Source organism: Canis lupus, chromosome 26 (assembly GCF_003254725.2).
Source record: "Canis lupus dingo isolate Sandy chromosome 26, ASM325472v2, whole genome shotgun sequence".
Lineage (NCBI taxonomy): Eukaryota > Metazoa > Chordata > Mammalia > Carnivora > Canidae > Canis > Canis lupus.
The window spans coordinates 1,574,747-1,602,039 of NC_064268.1; the positions used below are offsets into that span (position 1 = coordinate 1,574,747).

Here is a 27,293-nt window from a genome sequence, read left to right on the forward strand (position 1 = left end):
GAAGGGTGGCTGTTGAGCATGTGTGCGCCAGCGGGTGGGAGGCTATCGGCACCTGGCGGGCTTGGCAGGATCGAGGGAGGGGGTATGAACACATAAAAAATCAACACCAATCCTTCTCAAACCCTTCCAACCAACTGAAAAGGAGGCAACACTTCCAAACGTATTTTATGAGGCCCACATTATTCTGATACTGAAGCCAGAAAAGGGAACTAGAGAAAGGAAACTGCAGGCCACTATCCCTGATGAAATCCTCAAAGAAACACTAGCGAACTGACTTGTGAAAACAGCCATCCCTTACGATCAGCTGTGATTCCTCCCTGGATGCTACGACACACACAGACCACGTGCCACGCCACAGCAGCAGAATGAAAGAAGGGGAACAGACCACCATCTGGGTAGATGCAGTAGTAGCATTTCACAAAAGTCAGTATCAATATGATTCAAAAAACTCTTGACATAGTAAAGTCCACAATGTGATGAGCCCACAGGTAATACACTCAAGAGTGAATGGGTGGAAACACTGTTTCCCACATCAGGAGTGAGACAGGGAGCCCGTCCCCACCCTCCTGTCCAGCCTGGGGCCCGGGGCCGTGGCTGGAGGGTCAAGCAGGAGAAGAAAAGGCACCAAATCCTACAGTGAGGTTGTAGGACACGAAATCCACATCAACGGGGGAACAAAGAAGGAAAACGTACACACAGTGAGCTCTGGCTGCTGGGACAGCATGGATGGACCAGGAAGGTGTCATGTGAGGGAAGTAAGTGAGGCAGTGAAAGATAAACACTGCACCATCTCACTTAAATGAGATAAAAGAAGGCCAGACTCATGGAAGCAGAGTAGGCTGGAGGCTGCCAGAGGCAGGGGCGGCAGGGCAATGGGGAATGGGCATTCAGAGGTGGAAACATCCAGGCATAAAGCAAGGAAGCCCTGGATGGAACAGAATGCGTGGTGGCCACTGTCTGATGCCGTGTCCGTCATCCAAAGCCATGTGTGGTGGCAGATGGGCTCATGGTGGGGACCATCTCACAACGTACATGACCATCAAATTGTGACATTGTCCACCTGAAACTAGTGTGATGCCGTCTGTCAATTCTCCCCCAATAAAAACACAGGAAATGATACTTTATCTAAAGGTAGGGATTGGGCCCATGGTGTGAACAGAGTATCCCTACCCCCCACCCCCCACCCTCACAGCCAAACTCCCTGAACATGGGAGGAAATACCGTAAAGGCCTAAGTGTGCCCAACAAGCTAAGGACCCGCATGTGGACTCCAAGGCGTGCAGGGTCTCTGCAGGATCAGCAAGGTGAGTGGGGGCCAGCCACTGTGGGAGGTGGGGGGCTCCACCTGGGGTGGCCCTCTGCCCACGCTGCACCCCGGCCTCCTATAGCTACCTCTGCAACAGGGCAGGAGGAATGAACAGGAGCCGCACCCCAGATAGACCAGATGCTCAGAGAAGTGCCCAGGCATTTCCACAGGGGTCAGCACTGGTCCATGGTCAGTCTGAGAGCAGAAGGCCTGGAACTACGGTCATCCTGCTGTGGCTTGGGGATGTGTACACACACACACACACACACACACGCACACGCACATGCACACCACACCAACCACAGGATGATGGGACTGGGGGAAACTCAGGGCACAGCAGGTGAGCGCACTTTGTAAGGACAAGGTGTTCAGAATGGCCAGCCCCCTTCTGAAAGAAAGACAAAAAAATAAAGGCAGAGGAAGATCCACTTAGTCCCCGCAGGGATCAAAGAGAGAGATGAGAACAGGTCGCACATACTAAGTTGGCAACAGAAATACTGACAGCAAACACTCTTTGCTGGTAAAATGCTAGAAAGATGAACATATCAGTAATTTCTCACTGGCACTGAGCACTGGCCCCCCACAACTGGTTTGTTGTTTTTCGTTTGTTTTTTTTTGGTAAAGATTTTATTTATTTATTCATGAGACACAGAGAGAGAGAGGCAGAGACACAGGCAGAGGGAGAAGCAGGCTCCATGCAGGGAGCCTGATGTGGGACTCAATCCCAGGACCCCGGGATCATGACCTGAGCCAAAGGCAGACATTCAACCACTGAGCCACCCATGTGGCTACCCCACAACTGCTTTGGGAAGCAATTGGGCAAAATTTTTCAAGAGCCATGTAATTATTTCCTTTTTGATGCAGAAACCCAATTTGAATTTTCAACTGGAAAATCATCAGTATGAGAAAAGAAGGCATAAGCAGAATGACATCAGAGACGTCAATATCTATGGATCCCCTACCTCATATGTGTAGAGAAAAATCTATCAAAACAGTAACATGATATGCATACAAATAAAATACATACATGCTGTACATAACACAAAAGCATGGAAAACATCTTGTAAAATAATTCACGGATTTAGTAAAACATCACACGTAATTGGATGTTTCATTGCATATCCACTACAAGCATAATTATGAATAATATGTAGCAATATGGAAAGTCATCAAGAAGAGCATGAGGAGCCTAAAAGCAGGTGGCTGCACAGGGCATATGATATTGGACGAGGAAAGTGTGCCTGCCTGTTTGCAGGGATGCCAAAGCAGACTGGGTGGCTGGTGCTGAGGCTCCCCCACACCACACATCTATGCAGGGGACACAAGGCTGCACAGACCCTCTCCTTGTCCTCCTTCCCTGGGCCCAGGGGCTGGTGCTCACCCCCCGCTGCCCTGCCCTGAGGAGGGAGGCTCCCAAGAGCCAAGACATCATCCGCCACGATATCCCAGAGCGGATGTGCTGAGTACACAGTGGGCGCTGAATAAATGTCTGCCAAGTGAGTCCCAGGGCAGGATTTCCTCCATGTGTGTTTCTGTACAGGTTTTTGTCATGAGACTTAGTCCCGTTCACATCCCATAAGCAACAGACTTTAGGGCCACAGTTTATCTTAAGGACATTGAGAGTTTATTTCATACAAAATCACAGCATATTTTTCACTGCTTAGTGGCATTCATCATCTTTACTGTGCTGTGAACTACTCTAAACACATGATTCTTTCCAATTTCTTATCTTTGGCCAAATTGCATGTAGATAATAAAGCACTGCAGAAGCCAAAATCTTCATCTTATAAATAAAGTGCACTGCTTTCCTTCATTAGAAATAAAAAGTTATTCCTTCTTTCTCTTGATATATTAGCTATGTAGCGCGAATATGCAGAGTGTAAAACAAAGAATTCCAGCTAAAGTAAAGACACTTCCTTACTTGATTTGCTTCACCAGAAATGAAAGAGACAAAGGTGCAAGTGTAGATCTCAGGAATACAGTGTTCTCACTTCTAAGTGCTCCCGGGCACGACAAGGATCCAAACGCCCAGTTACAAGTGATCTGGTTTCTGGAATCCCGAGAAGCCTGGGCAGGGGCTGGGCACACCTGGGCTCTTCACTACGAGGGGTCTCGGCAGCGCTCTAGCCCCCAGCCCGCCCCGGGGGCCACAAGGTGCCTGCCCTGTCCCCCCTGTTGAGTCAGCTGCACGCCGGGCCTCACTGGGATAGAACAAAGATCCACCTGATCCACATGGGGCTCTGGGTCGACCTCCCCCACGCAGGGCACGCCTATGCCTGACTGTGGCACCCATCATGATCGGGGTGCACTGTTTGGAAGGCCCCCAAGTTCCGGCAGGTATGTGGGGTGGGCAGGGCTTGGTACCACCACGGTCACAGTTTATAGGAAGGTTTTCCAGTATCGGCTCCGGGTCTGAACGTCTGACCTACATGGCTCATACACCGATGGATGGATGCCCTGTTCTGAGCTTTCACAGATATTCAATGGCATTGGGGGTCACATATAGGGTCACAGGCTCCGGTGTCCCAAGGACCCTGCCCACACACGCAATGGTAACAGTCACTCCATTTCCTACAGGGCCGAGTCTCAGTCCACAAACCAGTGGCGATCCGTTCCCAGGCCCCTGCATCAAGCCACCACCCCCCCAGGCCCCTGCGGCCACATGGCACACATACCACTGGCATCTACCCATCAGAAACACAGCAGGTGTCTATAAGTGACCAAGAAGCAGCTCTGGGAAGCGAGGCCGTGGAAGCCCAGTGGCAGGGCAGCAGCCAACTCTGGAGGCCGGGGCATGAGAGAAAGCTCAGGAGCTCATAGCAGGGCCTGGAGTGTGGGGAGAACTGAAGGAGGGCTGAGAAGCTCTCCCCAGTGGCCCCACCTGGCTCTTCACCCAGAAGAGGCATTCCCCTGCGGCCAGGGCCCCCAGCCCAAAGACTCCACACAGCAGAGGCCAGAACGCCAGAGTGGCCTGCAGGGCACCAGCCTGCCAGGGCCCCTCTTCAGTGGGCGCTGGCCTCTCAGAGCTGGTTGTGGCTGATTCAGCAGGTTGAGGACATTCCTCATGCTTCTCACATGCCCCTGTCTGCCTCTGCCTGACCCTCTGGGGGTGCCTGGGGGCCTTCATGCCCTCAGGACCTTGCCCCTTGGTCCTAAGGCCCCATCACGGCACCCAGGCCCACTTGCCCTGCTGGTGCTGCAGCCCAGGGTCCTGTGTGCCCACAGGGGCGGGAATGCCCGGGGCACAGTCACTTGGCCACAGGAGGATCAGAACCGGGAGGGCCACCCACTACCTTATATCAGGCTTTGGGCCCAGCAGGGGGCTCCATCACACAGGGAGTGTCAGAGGCGAGGGTGACCATCATGGGGGCCAGGACACCGTGTCCAGACAGCAGCGAGCAGAGGGTCCCATGGTGAAGGCAGAGTGTATCTTGTGGTCAGTTTGAGGGGTGTGTTCTGAGCAGCAAAATGGCCCATCAGAGACCTCCTGGCTCACACGGTAGACAGGTCCATGCGGTGGGCAGAATGGCTGCCCCTGTCCCAGGGGCTGAGCTTGGTGGACACTGTGCCTGGCCGGGTCCCGTTTATCTGTAAACCACAAAGGAGTGAGCTGGGAAGACACTATCCCCAGATGGGACACCAGATCCCAGTGAGTATAGAAGTGCTGGGCCAGAGAGCTGCAGGGGCTCCCCCCACCCCCGCTGGCCATCAGGACCCCCCTGCTCCCCGAGGAACTGCAGGGGGCATGGAGCTCTCTACCTTCTGCACCGACTTCTCATGGCTTCCAGGGGCTGCTGTGCACACCTGTTCTGGCACAAGTGCATTCGTTCGCACCCCTCCCCATCTGTGCCTGCACTCACTCTGTGTTTACCAACCACACCCCACTGCTAATGTAGGCTCTGGGGTCACAGGAATGAACAAAGCCAACCAGACTCTTGTTCCCATGGTGTACCCGCCAGCAGGAGGTGGGAGAGCCACACGTGCGTGAACAAACTGAACAGTGTGGATGGTGGCAGCAGCACCACACCACATGGGGGGCACCATTACTGCACGCTGCCTGGGGAGTTCTTCCTGAGGACAGCACCCCAGAGCCAGGCCCTGGGCTCAGGTAGCAGGCAGCAGTGTTATGGAAACACCATCATCTGCCCCAGGCAACTGGGGGCCCTGCCTGCCTCTGCATTTCCCACAGGGGGAAGGTGAATCAAGCCTGGTGTTGAGATGACAGGCTTGTTGAGATCCCTGAGTACCAAGAGTCCAGATCTCAGGGGATAAGAGACTCCTCTCAGGGAGAAGCTTCCTGAAGGCTGGGCTGTCCTGGTGACTCTCAGCCTCCCCAGGCACCAGCAGCATGTCCAGTGTCTGCCTCCTGGTCAACTGATGCTTCCTTCCATCCTCCTAAATCAACATGGACCTGGGAACATGACCCTGGGAAATGGGCAAAAGGTGGTGTGATACCACCAGGACAGAGGACCCTGCTGTTTATAGGGCCAAAGGGCATAATGTCACCCCAGAGCACACGCAGCCTGCAGGCCATGTCAGGTATGAAAAGGCTGAGCAGGAGCCACTGGCACCCAAGCCACACCTCCACAACCCCGGCCTGGGCAATCCCCTGTACGACATGGCCCTACCCAGGACAGGCTCAGGGAAGGAAGGAGAGCCCACTGGAAGCTCTGGGTTTAGAAAGCCTAGGAGGGCACAGGCCTAGTGCACCTCAGCAAAGCTGGAAGCCACTCTGGCTTTCCAGGTAACAAGGATAGAAGATAGGAGTCTATGGGTCTGTAAGGGTCAGGGTCAAAGCAAGAAGAGGGGACGCAGACAAGACACTGCCTGGTACTCACAATGTCGGAGCTGAAGGGCTTCACGTTAGTGTTGCGGGAAGAGCTACTCGTGAGGGTCCATACCTTGGTTTTATGTTTGAAGGCAGCCCTCACCTTTGAAGGCAGAACAGAGGACTCGTTAGAAGAAATTTCAGTGGTGGAAAGAGCACCAGTAAGAGGTCATCCTCAAAGGTCTCTAGGTTTTGTGTTGAAATAAAGTCCCAGAATACCAACCACAGGGTATGGGCAGGATTTGGAAGCATCCTATCCGGACTCTGCCTCATTCGGCAGGTGCAGACTTTGTCCCACCCCTGTATCAGGGCCTGCACAGGGAGAAAGCTGGATCTGGTGTGGTCCCTGCTGGCCTCATCACAGTTCTGGACAGGGTACCAGACATGCTCAACAAGGAATGGGGAGGGAACTGGACCGACCAGCCACAGAAACAATGGAGAAGAAAGTCAACTAATGCAAACACGGGGCCATGCACAGCTCAAGGCCACGTCTCCTTCCTACCTTACAGACCATAGTTTTGGGCCTGGGGGCTTCTCCCTGGCTTGGCAATCATGTGACCCCCTCCATCCCTGGTCATCATCATCCTCAGTGACTCACCCTGTCTCCCCAGCATCCCTTCCCTCCCTGCCTGACCTACATCCCTGTACCAACAGACCCTCTAGAGAAACAGCACAGATGGGGTGGTACCTCTCTCCTGTTCCCACTCACCACTCCAGAGGTACCTCCCATGACTGAGCCTGGTGGGGTCTCATACATCAAGCCACAATGTAAGCATCAGTATGGGTCTTGAGAAATAGGATCTGGAGCAGCCTCTACCCTCCCCATGGCCATGTGCACAGCCGGTGCAACACCCAGACTGCACTTGAGAATGAGCCCACTTCCACTGCCCCAATGCCCGTGAAGGACATGTGACACAGTCCCCCCTAAACCCTACAGTCAGGAGACCTCCTTCTTACACCCCAGCCAGCTTCCTCAAGCCTTTGGGACTGTTGAGAGGACATCTACATCTTACTCTCCCTGATGTGCCAGACAGCAAGCAAGCAGGTGTAGATTCTGCAGTTCAGCTGCCCCCCCTCCCCACTGTCTCCAACTCCCCTGTCCTCCACAGAGCCAGCAGGGCCTGTATGATGCTGGAGGCGGGGGAGGGGGAGGAGGCCTGGATGTTGCTGAGCAACCAGGATGCAGGAGAAGGGCTGACAGAAAGCAGCCCCACTGCACACAACTAGTCACCACTACCAAAGCCTATCCAGGATTATGTTCCCAGACACCAGCCTAATGGGGCAAGACTGTTTCTGCTCTCTATGCCCTTCCAGAAATGAAAAACCATCTTCATGTTTTCAAGAAATAGAACAAACATACCTCTGAATTCAGAAAACAATGGAAAAGGAAGATGAAAAACCCCTGGGGAAGAAGGAGAACACAGGATTAGGGCCCTCGCATTTTGTCACAGCACTTTCAGGGGCTTCTTCCCAAGGCTACATGGGTTCTGGGAGTGGCACTGGTGTGGCTCACTGCTGGGGAGCCTGCGAGTGAGCTGTGTGCCAATCCTGTGGTCTGGAGCCTCTGAGGATGGAGGGGCGTCCTGGATCCCACCCTGAAATCTAGCTTAGAAGCAGGCACCACTGTGACTGCTCTGCTGTTTGGGGAAAGGTATAAAGAAAGGTGGATTCCCAGGCAGGACAGACCAGATAATGATAAAATGCTGGGAATGAACAAAGGTGAGGACATTAGACAATCAACTAAACTGAGCCCTGATGTCTTCATCTCAGACAGCATGATGGTAACAATGAGATGGGCATGAGAATGTCTCCCCAAAATTGGAGACAGCTGCAGTGTGTCCAGCACCAGGCAACACCTCACATGGGTTGTCTCATTTAGGGCTGAAGCAGCCCCTGAAGTGGTCCTGTTATTGTTTGCATTTTATGGAGGAGAAGCTAGGACACAGGAGGATAACTGAGGTGCCCCAGGACCCAGGGTGTGCAGGGCAAGGCTGCAGCCAGGACAACTGATCAGATTTTTTTATAAACAGCCAGAGGGAGACAATGCATGGAGCTTGTTAACAAATTACAAGCCCAACACACTTCCGTAAGATGCAGTCCCTAGTCAGAAAGATGCAGATGCAGCAAGGACCACGCACGCTGAGGGCTGGGTGGGCTGTGCTTGCGCTCTCCAGGATTCAGCCTTAGACTCAGCTGTGTGGACTGTGGGTGGTGGCAGGTGCTCACTTCCACCTTTCTTCTGGGGGTTGTGGGTCTAGGGACACAGGCTCTGAGCACCCCAAGTCTCTGGTTTCCGGGCTGCTGACTTCCCCACCCCTCCATGCAGGAGACACACATGAATCCAGACCTGAGGTCCACACTATCACCACCTCTCTATGCTGGGCTCCCTTTCTGGAGCTGCATGCACGTTGATTGTCTTCCCTTTAATTAAGGCCTAGGTGTGCCTCCCAGGGGTACTGGTCAGCACAATGAGGCAGCCCTGCTATGGACATGGGGACGGTGCTATAGGCCCTGTGCGGAGACCCATCGGCCCCAGGCATGCCCATGCTGTGGGCTCACAGATATGTGGCAAGAACAGAGAAGAGAGGATCTCCCTCCTGCCCCAGTGGCAACCTGCTCCATACACATCCGTTCATAAAGCTGACAGTCCCACAAACTCTCACCTGTAAAGAGTTGAGTATAGCAAACACGTACTGGAAGGCCAAGGCCTGGCTGTTGACGGCAAGCACACCAAAGACCCACGAGGTTCCCAGGATGGGCAGCAGCACGGCCACAGCTTTTGCTGTCAACCTGAAAGAGAAGTGGAGATGGCCATTCTGGGGGCCAGGCAAGTGGGGGTGGATCGGCCTCTGCAAGGCCCCTGGATGAGAGCAGACACAGTCCTGCAGGGGGCCAGACCTGGGCTCCACTTGCAGGTAACCTTGAGAAAGGAGTTGAGCACTCAGGACCTGAAACGCGGCCCCTGCCAAGCCAGCAGCAGCCGTGCTTCTGCCCTCTGGCAGCTGGCCCTGGGCACCCAGCAGCCGTCACACCCACTGGGCACCCTTAGCTCATCACCCTGATCCAGCCAGCAGCACTAGTGGATCGAAATGCTGATCCCAGACACCCATGAAGGACAGCAGAGCAAGACTTCAGTGCAGTGGACACATAAGGGTAGGAGGCAGGCCCAGAATCAGCCTCATAGATTCCTTCTCAGAATGTGGGTTCCATGAACATGGTCCCTACTGTGGTCTCTCTGCAAGCCCAGGGCAGGGTCAACACCCAGTCAGCTCCCAGTGAACCTTTGCTGAATGAATGATGCAATGACCATGAGGTCATTGCCATTTCTGACATGTGGCACAGTCTATCCTGACTTCTGAAACAGCTCGGCTTTGTACACTGGGGATTCTGTGCCTGGGCTTCACAGGAAAGCCTGCAGACAGCTGTGAACTGTGCTTGTCACTGGGAACACCGGCTGCACGTCTGCCTCCCTCACTAGACCAAGAGGTCCCCAACGGCTGGACTGGGGCTTCATCTCTGTAACCCCAGAGCACAGCAACGCACCAGGGCCCAACACGCTCTCAGAAAGTGACCCCTGAATGAAGAAATAAATGGGCAAGTGAATGAGTGATGGACAGAGCCCTGGGCATGCACAGTGTTTGGAATGGATTACAGAGTAATTGTCTTATCGATTTGCTGCTGACATATTTACTGCTTTTGCTCTCAGATCAGAAGAGACACAGTGTGACTAAAGTAACTTTAATTACGTTAGGGCTTGGGAAATTGAAAAGTTGCTAGCGTTTTAAATATTTTAAATTCTGTAACATGGAAATGACCATCCATGACCAAATCTCAGCCCAGTGGGACCAGTGCCCCCAGTGCCCCAGTCTGTCCTCACAACTCAGGCCCCTTCTCTGCCCGCACCCAGCTCCTGGGCAAAGGTCCCCTGTGCATTCCCGTCCCTCAGCTGCAGGCTGGGCTTCCCACATCCCACATACCTCCCCCCACCCCCGCCCCATTCTGGAAGGTCTCATCTCAGCTATCATGCCCACGAGCGTCCCTGTCCTGAATGTTCACAACAGCCTCCGGGTGCCCTGTGAGGACCCACCTCCCCCCTTCTTGGCCCTGTGGTTTGGGGGTGCTGAGTGCACCCCAGAGCCAGGATGGACCGTGGGACTCAGGCGCTGGTGAACTGGTCACTTGCATTCTGCGTGACTGGTGCAGGGGTAGGCCCGGGACCCGATGCGAGCCGCCAGCCTCCAGGCTCGGACCTCTGTCTAAACAGGTGGGAGGGAGGGTGTTCCCGTGTCACCAGGAGGCAGGTCCATGTGAGCATGAAGCCGACAGGGCACACAGGGATGCAGGATGCAGGAGGAGCCGGGCCCCCTGGCCTAAGCAATTCTAGACTCCCTCCTGGACTCTGGGACTACCTGTGTGCATCAGTCCCCCCTTTTCTTCAGCTAGTTTGTGTTGGCTCTTCTGTCACCTGCAGTCAGCGGAGCCCTCATGATAGGAGGTCAGGGACCCTCGGGTGGAGCCCCTCCCCAGGAGGACCAGCCCTGGGGCACCTCAGGGAGTTCTTCCCTGAGGAGATTCCTGTGCATGACAGCCCTTTACAGACAGGAGAGCAAGACACTGAGGGGGCTAGTGGCAGGGGCTAAGGAAGGGTGGAATCTAAAATCTTCCTCCTTCGCCTCTACAAGTAGCCTCTCACCCCAGGGATGGAGCAGAGCCCTGCTTTACACATGGGTCAGCCAGGCTGGTAAAGGCTGGTCCTGGTCAGAGGAGGTAGACAGCAGCCAAGCAAGAACACAAGCCTGGGTTCCCCAGCAGCCACCCCCTGCTACACTGAGTAGCTCTGCAGGTAGGACCACCAGCAAAGGCCCAGAGTCCAACTTACTTGAAGGCACTGGGGTCCCCATGTATCTTGTAGTTGTCAGCACTGATCTGCGAAATGACCCTGGTCACAGCAATAAGGATGCCGACATTGACCTGCACGAGGGAAGCGACAGGATTCAGAGTGAGGGCCGGGGCTGTACCTGCAGAGACCCTGATCCCACCAGGCAGCTATCCATCCGCCCACCCCCACCCTGCCCAGAGCTCTGAGCCAGCAGGTGGTGTTTCTGCAGAAACCTGACTCACCTGGGTCCCTGAGCATTTACCTGCCCTGGCCATATGCAGCAGCTGCACTGTCTGGGAGCACACCTGCCCCCCACCCCCCACCCCCGCCCAGGAGCACAGCGAGGAAAGGCCTGGGTTCAGACCTCATTTCAGCTCTGCTCACTGGGTGGGCCACCACACAACACATTTGTGTATTTGCTTCCCCATCTGATGGGAAACAGCAGTAACACCCACAGTGTGAACAGATCATCTGAAAGGATAAGAAATCATATCCATAAAAACCCCTGCATACTACGTGGCTTTCACTCCCTGGCCCACCCAGGCCTGGGGCTGTCTCACCCACAGAGGCCACAGCACCGGGGACTCATCTGCCCAGTGGTGCCTTCTGGCTGGCTGGGAATCTGCAGGAGGCTGGTGGGGGGGTTGTCAGTGGGGCTGGGTGTCGGGGTTGAGGGGGATCTCTGCAGAGGCTCCGGCACAGCCTGTCGGTCCCGCGGGCAGCTCTCCGGGGCCCTGACCTGAGCCTGGCAAGGCAGGAGGCAGCAAGGGGAAGGAGGTGAGAGCCCGGATTTCCTGCTGCTGCTACAGCTGGATTCAGGGCTGCGCTGTGACCAGGACCCTCTCTTCTCTCTGGACGAGTCAGGAGGTCAATGACAAAGTCATTGGGGAGTCCAGCTCCAGGCCAAAATCCTATGTGCACTTTCAGGCCTGACCACAGGCAAGGACAAGGCCGGCTGTATGGGTCTGCAGGCAGGGATTTGGGGCTCCCACCCTGGCAGCCATGCCCATGAGCACAGGTCTGCAGGCCCAGCCCAGGCACCTACATCTGAGGCCTCCTTGTGGGGGCCCAAGCCTGAGGTCTGCCTGAGGCTCCACTGCTGACACCACCTCACGCTACAGCTTGCAGAGACACCCCCCAGCAGAACTCAGAGCTCTTTCACTGCACTCTTCTCAGCCACCCTCCTCCCCAGCCCTGGACACCCGTCCCCCGCCACTCTGTGCAGGTCATGGACAGAGGACCCAGGGTTGGGGGGGTGGCACCCACCCCGCTCAGCTCCAGCCTGTACTATTGCAATCCACCAGGAAAGAACATGTGCTGCAGCACATGCAGCCTGGCTCCGTGTCTTCACTGACACTTCAACCCCTGGCAGCTCGGCTCCTGGCATCAGATGCACATCACTGGCCCTCCTCTCCCCCCGCACAGGAGGATCCTCACAGAAGTCCCCCAGCGCCACGGAAGGTGAAAGAAGTCAATGGTGTGAATGTTCACCAGCAACAGTGCCTTCCACCACTCCACTCCCCCGCCAACCACAAGAAAACCACACTCAGCTACGCTGAGAAAGAGTGGGCAGGGCCAGGGCCCAGAGGTGCGGGGGCTGCTTCAGGGGTGGAAACTGCGTCCAGACTGCTGCCGCTCACAGGAGGCTAAGTACCGCTGAGCGCCAGAGCCGGGGCACTCACACTCCGCAGCACACCTGCGGCTCCCAGCGATCGGAGGGCGGGGCCACCAGGAGCCTGTGTTACACCATGGGACTTGGCTGTTTTCTCAAATAAATGCTTCTTTACTTTATGCCTTTGGGTAAAGCCTAGAGTTCTGAACTGTTTGTGTTTTTACACGTATGATTCTTGTAGGACTTTCTAAGCATTTCAAGGTGAGGTTCATCTTGGTCCTGTCACCTGCAGGCCTGGCCTCTTCCGCTCTGGGATTTACATCCTAGGTTCCTCACACTGGGCAAAGCTGAGGCTTTGTTTGGAACAACAGAAGGCTGGAGATCAGGTGACTGTCCACAGCGGGCAGTGGGTTTGGGAGTGACCGTGGCCTGCCCGCTTTGCAGGGGCCCGTGTCCCTGGCCACTCTTCCCACGCTATAAAGCCAGAGTCCAGTAGCCATCCTGTGGTAAAGGCCCTGGACGGGTGTGTTTGTATTTCTATTTGCTTCTACTGACATAAAGCCCTGAGGATACGGGAGCAATTACCAGCAAGGGTGTCTTTTGGAGGCGGTACAGACAGGGGGGCTGAGAAAGAGAGGTGGGCAGAGGTTCATGTACTTTAAGCTTTTCTTTCAAATTCCTAAGCATGTGTGTTAGAATTCCAGAATCACATTAGTCCCCCGTCAGCCAGTACCCACACGATCCAGGGCCTCACCTCGGGCCCCGCTGCTAGACGAGGCCATGGGGCTGCCCCCGGCGGAGAAGTGGGGGTGCAATTGGGGCTGCCAGCCCTCTGTCACCTCCTGGCTTCTGCCAGGGAGCATGGCAAACGTGGTGAAGCTGCTGGCATTTCTGGCGGCCACCTTTCAGCATCACATGCTGTTTCTATAAAGATTTCTCTGGGGTTTATCCCTCTGTCTCTCTCTCCCCACCAGGCTCGTGTGTTTCTCTCTGGTGAGTATGCTCCCCTGCTTGGGAGGACAGTCTTACCTGCCTGGATAGCAGGAGAAGAGGCGCATGGGCAGAACCCCGACCCCACAGCTCATTCAGGCGGAGGCTGTGCTGCCAGCCAAAAAACCCTAGTGTTTCAGGAACAACCAAAACTGAAGTGGGCCGGTCCCCTCACCCCGGCCACCCATCCTGGCCGGTGCCTGGCGCCTATGGGAGAAGCCCAGGAGGCCCGTGCTCCACGAACACTGGCTGTTTCATCAGCCGGGCACCCCTGCCTGATATCGGCCAGCAAGCCACTGCTGACAGATGCCAGAGGAATAATTCAAGGGCCACGTTCCAGCAGAAAAGAAGTTGGGGAGAGGATAAGCACTTGATATGTGGCCACAGGAGGGGGAAGGGCTGGGCAGGGCTCTGGGGTTTGCAGCAGGTCCTGCTGCTTGACCTTGGGAGAAGCCACTGGGAGGCATGCCACGACTCACGGGGAAAGCATTACATGTAAAAATACAGGAAACACAGCGGGGTGCCTGCACAGCTGTGCTTCCGTTCCTGTGAACCCCTGGATCTGGGCATCTGTGGCCGGCACCATAACCCTGCTGCATACATGCTTCTACAGAGAGGAGAAGGCTTCTCCTCAGAGGTGAAGGCTACAAAACTCCAGAGTTTCTCTCTTCCGGGAACCCGAGGCCCTTGCCCTGTCGGGCCTGCACAGAACAAGCCCCTGGGGGACTTAGGCAGAGTCCTGGGGTCACCATAGGGTCCCTAGTGGGGGTGGGGGTCCAGACTCGACAGCTATACCTGCTGGTCTCGTGGGCAATCCACACTCGGGCATCAGGGGGGGCCATCCAGGGAATGGCAGCCACTTCCCTTCCCGACGGGGGTTGGGGGTGGTGGGAAGAGTTCACATGCTGACAGGCGGGCTGCTGCTCACTTCTGCACTTCCTCACCAGCACGAGGCCTCGCAGGACCAGCCTCACCAGAACACACAGGAACACCAATCCCAACACAAACAGGCACCTTTCAGGGGCATGGTCCAGCCACACCTGGGATTCTGAAACCCCAGGTCTTCACTTGGAAATGAGGGTGCGTCTGGGAAATATGGACAACCCCAGACACAACCAAGAGTCCCTGTGGGGGTCAGAGGTGAGCCCCGCGGGCCAGGCTGGCGTACGGCCAGAGTCCACAGGACCCCAGCTGCAGCCCCTCGCCTCAGGCCGCGTGCTTCCTCTGTGATGGCCCTGTAGTACGTTCAGCTTTGTGCCACATGGTCCCAGTTACAAGTCAAGTCGGCTGCTGTAGCATGAAAACCACCACAGACATGTGCAAGGACCTGGTTGTGGCTGGGGGCCCAGACACTGTTTAGGAATGCAGGCAGTGGGCCACACTGGGCCATAGTTAGTGCACCCCTGCACTTGGCTCGGAAACCACTGAACCCCTTTCAGCCATGCCTCCCTCTCCTGGGCTCCAGGGCTCCCCTATGTCCCAGGGGAGCACTGGGAGCTTACAAAGGCCCAGGTCCTATCAAACCAAAAACCTCCAGAGATGGGGCTCAGGTGGGAACCAGGAATTCCATTATGTGACAAGTCTGAGGACTGCTATCCTTCAGGGTTGATGTTACAGCCAGAGGTGGGGCTGGGCGGGCCAGGAGCTCACAGCCTCTGAGGGACGGGAACGGGCTCCTGAGAGCCTGGCGACACATGGTGCCAGGACCCTGTGCAGGACCCCACACCCTGCTGGGTGCTGGACAAGGATCAAAGCAGGGCAGCCTGCGCGTCCCCAAAGTCAGGTTAACACTCTGGTCACCCGAAAACATCTAGGACAGGGGCTGTGCTCGCCCAGGGCCTCGGGATCAGGAGGCCGAAGGTCACACAGAAAGCACGAGGCACGTGGACTCACACATTCTGTCCCTTCCCGTCTTCCCTCTCATCTGTGACGTCCCTTCACACCCCCTCCCAAAGTCCATGCTCTGCCCAGAGGACTTCGGTCGTCCAAGGGCCGGGGGTCTGTTCTGAGCCTGCTTCTACCTTTGGGCGTGAACTACTTTGGGCGTGTGGGCAGCAGGTGAACTGTCCACCCAGACCCCAGGAAGTGGTGGGAGCCCGGGATCTCTGACCCAAGCCCCTGTGATCCCCTAAATGGCTGGTGAGAAAGTGACTGTGGCCGTGCCTCCCACAGCCCCAGGGACAGGGGACAGCCCTGGACTTGCCGGTTCAGACCCAGTCACTGCATTCCCTCCTGTGGCTGAAAGCCATTCACTGAACACTGGGCAGACTTGGGGCCCCTTTTTCTGGCCGTGGAGGGGCCTTCTGGGCCACATCCTGTCCCGTCCCCGACCTCTAGGCCCTTTCTGAAGGGGAGCCCATACAATGCTCCTCTCCCCCGAGGAAGCTCTTATGTGCCAGGTCCGTCCCCAGAGGGCAGTGGCCTGGCCTTGGGAACCTCATGTCCCCTCACCTCACTGTGATGGGGCCCTGAGCTGGTCGCACCCACGCTGCCTGCCCACAGGTCTCACCACCTGCCCCAGAACAGGGCAAGTGGTGGTGTTACTGGTTACTCTGGTCTCACCACAGACATAGCCAGAAACACCTAGATCTTTACACAAGATCTCCAGACATGTGATGCTAGCCCTGAATTTAAATTTAAACACAATGAAGCTGTGGGTAGTCTCTGTGGGCAGAGCCACCCCTCCATCTGCAAGCTGGGAGATAAACTGAACTTTCCTTCTCTCCTTCAACCCCACATCCAGCACCAGGATGGTCATCTCACCACCTTTTTCTCCCAAATGGCCCTCAAACCTACCCCTCTCTTCTTTCCGGGACCCCAGCCTGAGGTAGGGTCTTCACCGCTACATGTTGGGTCTCAGCAGCATCTTCCCACCGGCTAACCCCCCCCCCCCACACACCTATCTATTCAGGGCATGCCCCCTGAGAACCTTCTTGTTCCCTGGGGGAAAGGCCCTCCTAGACATGTCCACAGAGGGTTCTGGGGAGATGGCAACCAAATGGCCTCTGGTATCACTGTCCCTACAGCCTCTCCTGTGCAGAGAGGCCTTTGGGCTGGTGGGCGGCGTGGTGAGTCACCCCTGGGAGGGCCCTCCACCCCTGGGAGGACTGCAGCCTGCTGCCTGGGACAGATGCTCCCAGCAATACCTGCTGCCCATCCAGGACACAGAGGGACTGAGGGGATGGGGACAGGACACGCACGTGTGAGTCAGTACCCACACCAGCAGAGACTGCTGTGCCCCTCCACCTGCAGAGATACCTGGGGAGCATGGTGGCTGGGGCTGTGACCAGGGGGTGGCCATAGAGGATGGAGTAGCCTTTGCCACCTAGGGTCCTGCACAGAGGAGCCTGAGGAGAAATACCTGGCCTCACTCCCCTCCCATCCTCTCATCTCCTGCTGACACCTTCACAGGCCAAACTTCCCCAAAGCCAGAGAGCAGGAGGCTGGTCCAGGTCTGTCAGACCAGCCCCTGGGGCACAGCCAGGGCAGCAAGGAGATCCCACTGGGACGGCGATGGGCTAATGTCCACACAGCCCCCAACTCCCTGTTACCCAGCCCTTCCATCAGGGCCACTGCTGGCCCACAAGGCTCAGAGCTCAAACCACAGCCTGGCCTTCCAACGCCTCTCCTGTAGCACAGACACTCAGGCACTGCGGCCACAGAGGACCTGGGAGGATCTCGGGACTGCATGTGGGAAGGAAGTCACCTCCATCACCTGTTTATCCCTGTGGACACCCAAAGCATGTGTCACCTGGTAGGAGGTGGGCATAGGGGCCAAGTCAATGCCATGGAACAACAGGGCTGGTATGTGGGGCTGGCACCACCTGCTGTCCCTCTCCTCCCACACTGTCCCTCTGGAAAGCCTTTACCAAGAAGGCACTGCCCCACCAACATGCGGCACTGTCTGCACAAAATTTTAATTAGGAAGGAATAAACAAGTCCTCAAGCACCTTCCTTCACATCCACTTCTAATTAATCACCAGGGCCAAAGGCTTTGGCGGTGCCAACAAACTTGGAATGAAGCCAGGTGGGCTTTCAGATGACAGCCGGCGAAAGGAACAGGGGTGAGAGGAGGAAGAGTATGGAATTTATGAAACCCGGACCTGTGCAGGGAGAAGTAGTCCAAGTCCCTGCTGCCCGTTCTCAGTGGTCACCTGTCTTCAGGTGGTGACAGGGGGTGATGAATGAGTACACTGAAGGGACAGGATCTGAGGAATGTCCCTTCCCTTACCCATCAGCATCAGTAGCCCCCAGCCAAGGTGGGACTCCACACCCTTCAAAGGCAGCAGCTCAGAGGCAGTGCCATGGCCCGGGTGACTGCCCCAGGGTGCATGGAGGGCACGTCCTGGGGTCCCAGCAGAAGGGGTTCACATGGAGAGCCTGTCTAGGAGTCTGAAGATAGGGGTGCACATGGAGGGCCTGTCCTGGGGTCCAGAGATGGGTGCGCATAGAGAGCCTGTCCTGGGGTCTGGAGGCAGAGGTGCACACAGAGAGTGCATCTGGGGTCCTGGCCCAGTGTGTGGAGTGTGTATTCTGAGGTCCCACCTGGGGTTATGGAGATTATACACCATGGATTTGCACTGGGTGGGTAGGAAAGATGTAGGGAGGCCCTTTTGCAGGCCACCCCTTCCTGATATCAGTGCCCTGAACCTCTGGGGAGAGATGCCCAGATGCGATGGCAGAAACACCTGGTCCCTGATCAGGTTCATGCTAGATACACACCCAGGTATTCACCAGGGTGCAAGAGCATCCCACAGCTCCCCACGGCTTCCTGGGGACCCCCTGGCTCTGGCCCCTGGGCAGTCAGGTGATCTTGGCCTGGCCAACCATCTACCTCCATCCCCAGTAACAGGCTCTGGAACAGACATGTGACCCACAGTAGCAGATCAGAACTGCCCTGGGACTTCGGCTGTGACTGCTGGGAATCGTCCTTGTCCCTGCCCTACACTGCACACCTGAAGGACACGTAGAGTGTGGACTCCATTGTACCCCCACAGGGAGAGTCGGCCTCAGGTGCAGCCAGACAAGAGGCATGGAGCCAGCCAGACATATCTGCTGACTTCACTGAGTCCCTGACCCCTGCACTTCCCAGAACGGAGCCTTTTCTACTTATAGGGGCTTTAATCTGGTTGGTGTCCCTGGGGTGGGGGAGGGAAAGGGGAGGAGGAGGAGGACACCCTGACTAATGTTGCTGCCCCTACCCCCAGGCCCAGGATTTGGTGGTTCTGCACTCCCTGCCCTAGGATCCTCCGCAGTACCATCTGTGGCACCCATTCCCAGGGCAGACAGGGACACTTCACGGAAAAGCATGACTTCGGGGAGACAGTCGTACACTGAGCTGACTTCCCAGGAAAGCGCAAGGACACTGTGGGACTCTCCTCCGACTTGGCCAAGAGGACCCAGCACCACTGAAGCTCCCCTGGGCGCTGCCCCCATGTCCCCGAGTCAGGAAAAAGTGGGGCCCCCCGCCCAGACCAAATAGGGGCACAGGTGCGGGCAGAGGGGCCCCATGGCACTGCCCCTCCTCCGGGAACTGCACCCGAAGTTTCTCAGAACTTCATCCCCGACCTGGAGTCCTCGTGCTTCCTGGGGAAATGAACCCCCTACTCCAGCCCCAGGGCTAGTGCTGCGACCCAGGCCTGGCCAATCAGAGCACTCTGCTCCTGTAGCAGCAGCCAGGAGCCGATGTTGGGCCATGTTCCAAGCTAGGCTGATCAGAAATGATGACAGGCACTGAGGGGGGCACTTGACGGGATGAGCACTGGGTGTTATGCTATATGTTGGCAAATCGAACTCCAATAAAAAAAATACACACACACACACACACACACACACACACACACACACACAGAAAGACATGATGAAATTTAACCCCAGAGCTTTCATGGGAAATGTAACAGGAACAATAGCTAGAACCCCGTCCCCCGCCAAGGCGGGAGCACCACACCCCCAACTGAAGACGGAGCCTCTAGCTGGAAGCGGGAGCCCCACCCTGTGTGGCAGCCCCCCTTAAACACTGGGCAGGGCAGAGCAGCCAGCGGCAGGCCTGCCTGTGAGCTCATGGGGCCCTAAAGTCATGCTCTCTGTCCCCTGGGTCTTGGGAAGTCTGCAGGGTGGCCCCCAGGCGTGCATAACCATCTCTACTGCAGGCTGTGAGGAGTACCAGGAGGGAAAGACCCTGGGGGCACACACTGCCCCCCCACAGACTGTCTGCATGCACCTGCCCTCCCCACATGCCCTCTGGGGTCTGGGGGAGGGGGCACTGCAACAGGCTGTAGATGTGGTCATAGGGCCCACACGCCCAGCCCCTCCACACTCACCGGCAGGGACTTACCACAATGATGGACAAGGCAGGGGCCACAAAGGCCCAGACAGCCCCGGTGCTGATGGACAGCCAACAGCTGTGGGCAGAAGCAGAGCATTAGGTTCACCCACTGTTCCTCTGCCTGGGGTCCCTAGTCACCCAGAACGGTTGCTGGGACAGTATCTCTTTCCACCATGGGGTCAGTCTGAGCAGCCAGAGTAACACTGTCAACCCCAATAGGTCTCTGCATCCTATCCATGATGATCTCATGCCTCTCATTTTTGGGGTGCACGTTCCAGGTACCTCCCTGCCCCCATTCTCTCCAGCACCTCCAGGACCATGACACACAAAACGCCCGAGGCAAGGGCCAGCATCTGTTGGCGCCTGCTCTGAGAAAGTGGTTTCTCCAGGGAATACACAGGTGTCTGAGTGGCCCTCTGCAAGCTGGGCAGCCACCCAGGCTTCCGAAGACAGGTGACAGACCCAGAGTAGTGTGCTTCCCTCACTGTCCTGCAGACCTCTACCTGGAGGAGGATCCAATGGTCCCATCCTCTGGCAACCTCTGCAGGCAGGGAGAAGGCCCAAGGCATAGCCAGGCTGCTGGTCACTCTCTTTGGCCTCCTTACTGCCAAGGCCTGGGGTGGGAGCAGCCTCGCACACCCAGACCCGCCCCCAGAAGTACATGGGGTGCTCCCGCCACATAAGGCCACATCCCTGCACTTACTTCATACTGGTTCCATAGCTGCTCATGGCGGATGATACTGAAATGACACAGACCAGGAAAGGAAAACCTGTGCAGAGAGAGCAGGAGATCAGGGCAGCTTGCCTGGAACCCCTCACTCCCCAGGTCACTTGGTCCTTCATGGCTGCTGCATGTGCAGAGCCAGCAGGAAGTGTGGAGGTGCCGAGCAGCCAGCCTCCACGAGCTTTGGTCTAGACCAAGGCTAACTCACGGTCACACATGCACACTCACTCACATGCACACAGGAGCACAGAACTCCGAATCACATCCCCTACAAATCCAAGCCTGGTTCCACAAATGACCCACAGTGGCTGCAGAGAAAGCAGCACATCCTCGGGCCTCTGACCACAGGGAGTAGAGCACATCCCCCCAGCTCCCCAGCCATGAAGGGGGTAGGGGAAGGGCAGCGAAGGATCCATCTACCTGCAGGCTGGCTCCTCCAGGGTGCCGAGAGGAAGGGCTCCTGATAAGCAGGCTGCATCATGCTTGTTCCCAGGACAGAAGCGGGGGGTGCTAACCATGCATGAGTACCCCGAGCCTGTGCTGAGCCCACAGGCCCCAGAGGAAGGATGGGAATCCTGACTCTGCCTGGGTGCCTCATAGCAGCCACCCCCCGGATCTTTCTAAATAGTTCAAATGCATTACCATGAAGGTCCATAGTCTCCTCGTGGAAATGGACATAAGAGCATCGTGCTCCCCATGCTGTTGTGAGGACCCCTGTGCTACGACCACACGTGTGAATAACAAGGCTCCAACATGTCAGGTCAGGCCCTCTAATTATCTGCACTGTTGTTAACCAACTCAGTCCCTCCTCCACTGTCACTGTCACTGGAAACTCGAGTCCCAGCAGCCTCGAGTCCCAGCAGCCTCGAATCCCAGCAGCTGTGCAGGCACATGACATGCTTCTGCAGATGGTTCCGGGTCGGTCTGGCCCTGTCCCATTAGATGTAAGCTTCTTAGAGTTGAAGACGCGCTCCCTTTGGAATATGGTGGTGCTTCCCTGGCATGGGCCTCCTGATGCTGGGGAGGGCCGTGGGAGCTCCCAGCCAGCACAGAGCAGAAAGCCCAGGATGCAGAACATGAAACCTGACACGGGGCAGAGGCCTCCAGAGAAGGGCAGAGAGGCAGTCAGGAGACAAGGGGCTTGCCCTTCTACCAGGGCAGAGGCCCTGGTGCTATCTGCAACATGCTTCCAGGTACCTCTCTGGGCATGTGGGAAGCTCACACATGTCACCCTGAGGCTGTTGGGGCCTGCAGGCTCATTCTGGGCCATAGTTATGGAAGGAAGTGCCGTGTGTCTCTACAGGCTATTTCATTTCCAGTGTGGGGTCCTTCCATGAACTCTCCTCTTTCCCAGCAACCTGCAACCTCCACGCAGTGACCCCTCCACCACCACGGGACTGCCATGGCCACTGGGGACACAAAGTGGAAATGAGAAGTAAAGGCCTGTGGCTTTGCAGCAAGAGCTGGGTGCTGCTTATTACAGGAGCACTGCCTGGTGGCCCTGACCCGCGCACTTGGGCTCAGCACCGCCCAACTCCCCAGAGCTCCAGGGCCACTCAGGGAAAGGTGGGCTGCGTGAAGCATAATTTAGAAATTGTGTATGTGCACCAGATGAGTGTGTGCTCACCAAAGAAAGTGGTAACAGGAAAAGCAGTTACATTTCCCTCACTTCTGAGCTGGTTAGAGATGCACAACTGCTGTACGGATGTGCGGGCTCAAACATCCCTCACAATCTCCCCTCCTCTCCCATGGGGACACTTGGAGGACAGAGATTATAGTTCGTTCACCCTACCAGTCCAACCTACAGCCTGACATCTAACAAAACCTCAAGGTATATTCTTGATTTGACGCCTCTAACCCCCAACTCAGCGTCAAAACAGCCCTGAGGGTTTCAAGCCCAGGGCAGGCCCTGCAGGGAGAGGCCTCTGTGCCAGGCGCTCCCTGCAGCATGGTCTCCCTGTGCCCTGGGTCTGCCTTAGCTCCTTAGCTCCTTCTGCATTAGAACCTGCAGGCTGAGAGGACCTGACTGCCTGCAGATTGTTAGGCCCAGCACTAACTCCACCCTAGTCAGAAGGAGAGATGCAGTTCACAAGCCCTGAGGACATCAGCATGGGGAAGCAGATGTGCAGACCAGCTGCTAGGACCCTGGCCAGGCTCCCTCTACCCTATAGCAGCATCAGGGGCTGCTTCCTCACACACCCACAGTGACTACATTGGTATGAGAAACTATATAGTCCCAGACAGTGCTGTCAAATAGGATGGTAAACTCAGGGTTCCCAGATTGCCTCACTTTTCAAAAGATCTCTAAAATGCATATAAAATCTCAAATATTTTAAATATTGGTAAAAATAATTTGTTTTTTTCTCCAATACTGCAGACCAAATAGAGCCCAGAGTGGGCACAGGCTCTAGGGGTGCACAGACTGGGTGTGGGACATCTTGGCCACCACGGGCAGCTCCCTGCATGGCCCCAGCAGTGGGGAGATGGCCGCGGAAGCCATGAGGGTACAGAACATACCTCCACCGTACTGCCAATACACTACATCAAGCAGCTCAAACCACAAAATAAACATGTTTATCTGCTCCTGCCTGATGGCTGTGAAAATTAAACCCATTTGAAGAAAAGCAGGAATAAGCCTCAGGTCCCTGATGCTGGATGAACGTTTTCTAGCAAATGCAAGCATGGCAGGTGTCAGTTCCACAGCCCATTCCATACAGACTCTGGCAGGAAACGAACTCCTTGGGTCGGGGTAGGCAAAAAGGGAGTTCACTGAGTCAAGTAGGGAGCTGCAAGAGGCAAGCTGGTATCAGAGGCTGCCCGCCCCCCGCAGTGTCGCACTCTAATGCTGGGGTACTGTCCAAGAGAAAGGACCATGGTCCTTGCCCCAGCTCCACAGCAGTGCTTCAGGGACTCTCCCCAGGTATGGAGGAAACAGATTAGCTCAGAGAACCACAAAGCACTCTCCACAGGAACTGATCTTTTTTTGGAACAGAGCATGGAGAAGTTCAAGCCTAAGGGAATCGGATTTCCTGGAGGTGTGTCATATGAAGGTGAAATCATATCCAACCTACTACAACCTGCCCCTTCCCACCCCCCAACCTGCCCCTTCTCATCCCCAACTCCGCCCACCCACCCCCACCTGCTCCATCCCATACCCCCTACCCTCACCTGCCCCCTCCCATCAGCCACCTGCCCCATCCCATCCCATCCCTCCTACCACCACCTGCCCCCTCTCGTCCCTGCCCATCCCCGCCCACCCTCTTACCCCCTCCCACCCCCACCTACCCCATCCTATCCCATAGTAGTAGCGGTGCTTGCTGTTCTCTGAACCAAAGACCTTGATCACCATGCTGTAGAGATGCAGCCCTTCCACCAGCATCCACGCAAAGGCACTCAGGAAGAAGTAGTGCAGGAGCATGGCCATCACCCGGCAGGGCACCTGGGATCAAAGACACAGAGGGGACACCTCCCTTGGGGTGAGCGGTGGGTGAGCAGTGGGTGGGCTGTGTGGGGCATCTCTGGTCTCTGTCCTCCTGCCCCACCCCCAGGGGAGGGGAGGGGTCCCCGCGGTTCAGGGAGGGCACGTGACTCCCACACACTGATGGGCTCAGGAGAGCGTGGGCAATGAGGCCTGGCCAGTCAGCATAAAGGCCCCTGCCCTCTGCAGCCGGGTTGGCTGGGGCTGGGCACTGAGCACAGCAGCCCAATGGGTGGGCTCTGGGGGAATGGGCGGAGCCTGGGCTCTGTGGACACGTGGGGGCAGCAGCTGCCCCAGGTCCCTAAGCTGGACCTGCTCCCAGTCTGGCAGCTCTCTGGCCATGTCCATATGGGGCCGGGAAGGGGGTGGGATAGAGGGAGGAAAAATAATAAGTTTAAATATCACCTTCAAAAATTACAGTAAAGAGGGGAAAATAAAAAGAATTAAAGACAGAGTCGGGGAGGGTGTGATATCTGTTGGGCACCCCAAGCTCTGCAGTCACGGTGGTACCGACATCAGCTCATTCTAGGGAAGGCATCGTGTCCCCGGCATCTGGCTTCCCAGACAGGGCAGAACGTCCCCAATCCACCCCAGGTGTGCACAGAGGAGGCAGGTGTCACAGGTGCAGTGCTCGTCCCCATGGCCCCTTCCAGGGGGCGTCGCTCACCCACCCACCGCTCCGGGACCGACCCGGGGGTCACCCCCAGTCCACCGCGGGCTCATCCCACAGGCCTGTCCCTCCAGCAGGACCTCGGAGCCCTCCCCCGGGGCTTCAGACAGGCGGGCCAGGGGTGACAGGAGCCCGGAGCCCGCAGACCTGCTTCCCTTCCGTGGCCTCGCCCCTCCCGGGGGGTGAGTGGGGGGCTTGCACAGGCAGCATTGGCGTCACTAGACGCCTGATCAAAATTCGCAATTCCAGGCCCCACCCAGAGCTACAAACCCAAACCTGTGTTCTAAGAAAATCCTGAGTGTTGACACCTCCAGAGAATGAGGCTGGTTCATGCCTGGTCCCCCTATGGCACCTGCGGGACTTTTCAGTGGCCCCTCTGGGCCCCTAAACCTGCGAGGGAGGACCCCGAAGCCCAGTAGGGTGGAGCTCTCCCTGGCAGCAGCCCTGGGACAGGCAGAGAGAACAGGAAGCTCTGCTGACCCTCACTAGTGTAGGATAAAGAGCTCACCCTGTGTCAACCAATCCTGCATGAATCTTAAGACCACTAACCTACACTGCTCTTCCCCAGAAGGGCCTCTCCTTCTCTCCTGGTGGGAGCAAGCAAGAGTCCACTTCTCCTTTCCACCAGCTGGGATTAACACCCACATCACCCCAAGCCTGGGTCATTTCACTTTTAGCTCTTAATCTTCAGGGGGTCTAAGACTTCCTAGGTCCCCAGCACAAAGGACAAGGGGAAGATAGGCCTGGGTCTTCACATTCCTCTTGCCGGCAGTGCCCGGCCTCACCCTCAGAAGCAGAGGTGGCTGGGGGTTTGTGGTCAGTGCACAATGAAGAGCAAGGGGTCAGACCTTTACCAGAGTCTTCTGTCACCAGCTCCCACATCTAGAAGCAGGACGCTAGGGCTGTACTGCCTCGGTGGGCCTCTCTTCAGGATGGGAGGGCTGGTCTGTGTCAGCTCTCTGCATCATGCCCTCATGCCACCAGTGCCATAGGGTGAGCTGACATACCAGCAGGAGCACCAGCATCTTTGCCACTGAGGCGATGGTGGGCAGAGAACTCCACTCAGGCAGGCTTGTTTTGTGCCTCTCCTGGATGAGCCACTGCCCAACTATCTGGGGAATGAGGTCTGAATTCTGAGTTGAAGAAACTAGCAGAAGGTGCCAGCCCTGGTGACATCAGACAGCGGAAGGAGAGGGGCTTACTCACCGTGCCAGGCTTGAAGCTGAAGCTGACCAGCAGGAGGATTTGGGCCACTAGGACCGCGAAGGAAAGGTTGGCGTGGATGTGGTAACGCTGGTTCCGGATGGTGCTGACAGAGCTGAGGGCAGAGAGGCAGGGGTGAGGCCCAGGCCCAGCGCCAGCTCGGCTACTGCTGCTCCCTACCACTCCCCCACCCCCCGCCTCCAGAGAGCCCACCCAGATGCTGTTACTCCCTGCTCTAACACCTCGATGGCTCCCTATTGCTCTTAGAAAGGATCTAGTGCCTTCCACAGGCGCTGGCTCAGCACAGCCTGCCACCTGCCTCCCCCTTCCAGCCTCTGCTCAGACTCAGCTTGCTCCTGCTCACACTGGCCCATCTGGCTCACAAGCACCCCAGTCCTCTCCAGTCTCTGGCCTTCCTGGGAGAGGACTTCCTGACAGGGAAGGAGCTCCACCTTGTCTCCCTCAGCACTGCTGGCCTGGAAGTGTGTGCTCCTGCTTCTAAACGCTTGCTCCTGCCCCACCCCCACCCCCGCCCATTCTGTGTCCTGTCCTCAGAGCTGCCAGCCTGGCTGTGGCAGACTTCCTGAGCAAAGCTGAGGGGCGGAGGAACCAAAGAACAAAAGTCTCAGCTCAATGCTGGTCCAGGCTCTTCCTGTCTGGCTCAGATGCCGCCACCCCTATCCTTAGTTCAGGGGAACCAAGGGCTCCTTACTGATCATGCTATAGCCCCTGACCCCGGGACCCTGTAGTCATAGCCAGGACAGGTGCCAGGTGTCCTCAGGGAACCAGAGCAGGTGAGGAGGGGATTCTGAGCTCCAGGAGGAACCCTTGGAGCATCACCACCCCACTGAGGAGGGAGGAGAGGAAATGCCCAAGCAACCTCAGAGGGAGGGGGCCCCATCCCAGGTAAGGCCAATGGTCCTAAGCAGCAGCCAGCATGTCCTCACAGTTGTTTTGCACAGGCGGACAGCGCTCAGTTGTTTTTCATCCCAGTTTGGAAAGGGCCACAGAGGACTCAGCTGCCACCCTCCCCCTGGGGGCTGCGCAGACTCCCTTGAGCTCTGACCACATGTGGCTTCAGCTGGGAGGGGCAGGGGGCCTCCTCAGAAAGGGCTTTCCTGCCTCTCCAGCTGATATCAGGGATCCCTCTCAGAGCTGCTGCTTTGATGCCTTGGGGAAGGGGGTCGTCAGTTCTGGCTCTCGCCAGCCCAAGGGCCAGAAAGCCAATGACCCTTCCAAGACTTTCCGGCTTAACTAAAGCAGGGTGCCCTCCAATGCC

General features: G+C 56.6%; 1 protein-coding gene across 3 annotated transcripts in view; it reads right to left on the minus strand.

Annotated features, from left to right (window-relative positions):
• Positions 1-2,906: 2,906 nt before the first annotated feature.
• The window catches only part of ADGRD1 (adhesion G protein-coupled receptor D1), a 122,736-nt gene continuing 98,349 nt past the window's right edge, over positions 2,907-27,293 (minus strand). For all 3 annotated transcript variants that reach the window (XM_035706431.2, XM_049101763.1, XM_025473550.3), the window contains 9 exons: positions 26,018-26,129; positions 23,949-24,102; positions 20,643-20,709; positions 19,949-20,015; positions 11,013-11,104; positions 8,797-8,923; positions 7,494-7,535; positions 6,144-6,236; positions 2,907-4,893 (listed from right to left, as the gene is read on the minus strand). In XM_035706431.2, the coding sequence (XP_035562324.2) occupies positions 4,798-4,893; positions 6,144-6,236; positions 7,494-7,535; positions 8,797-8,923; positions 11,013-11,104; positions 19,949-20,015; positions 20,643-20,709; positions 23,949-24,102; positions 26,018-26,129 (850 nt within the window). In that variant the 3' untranslated portion in view covers positions 2,907-4,797. The remainder of the gene's footprint in view (positions 4,894-6,143; positions 6,237-7,493; positions 7,536-8,796; positions 8,924-11,012; positions 11,105-19,948; positions 20,016-20,642; positions 20,710-23,948; positions 24,103-26,017; positions 26,130-27,293) is intronic.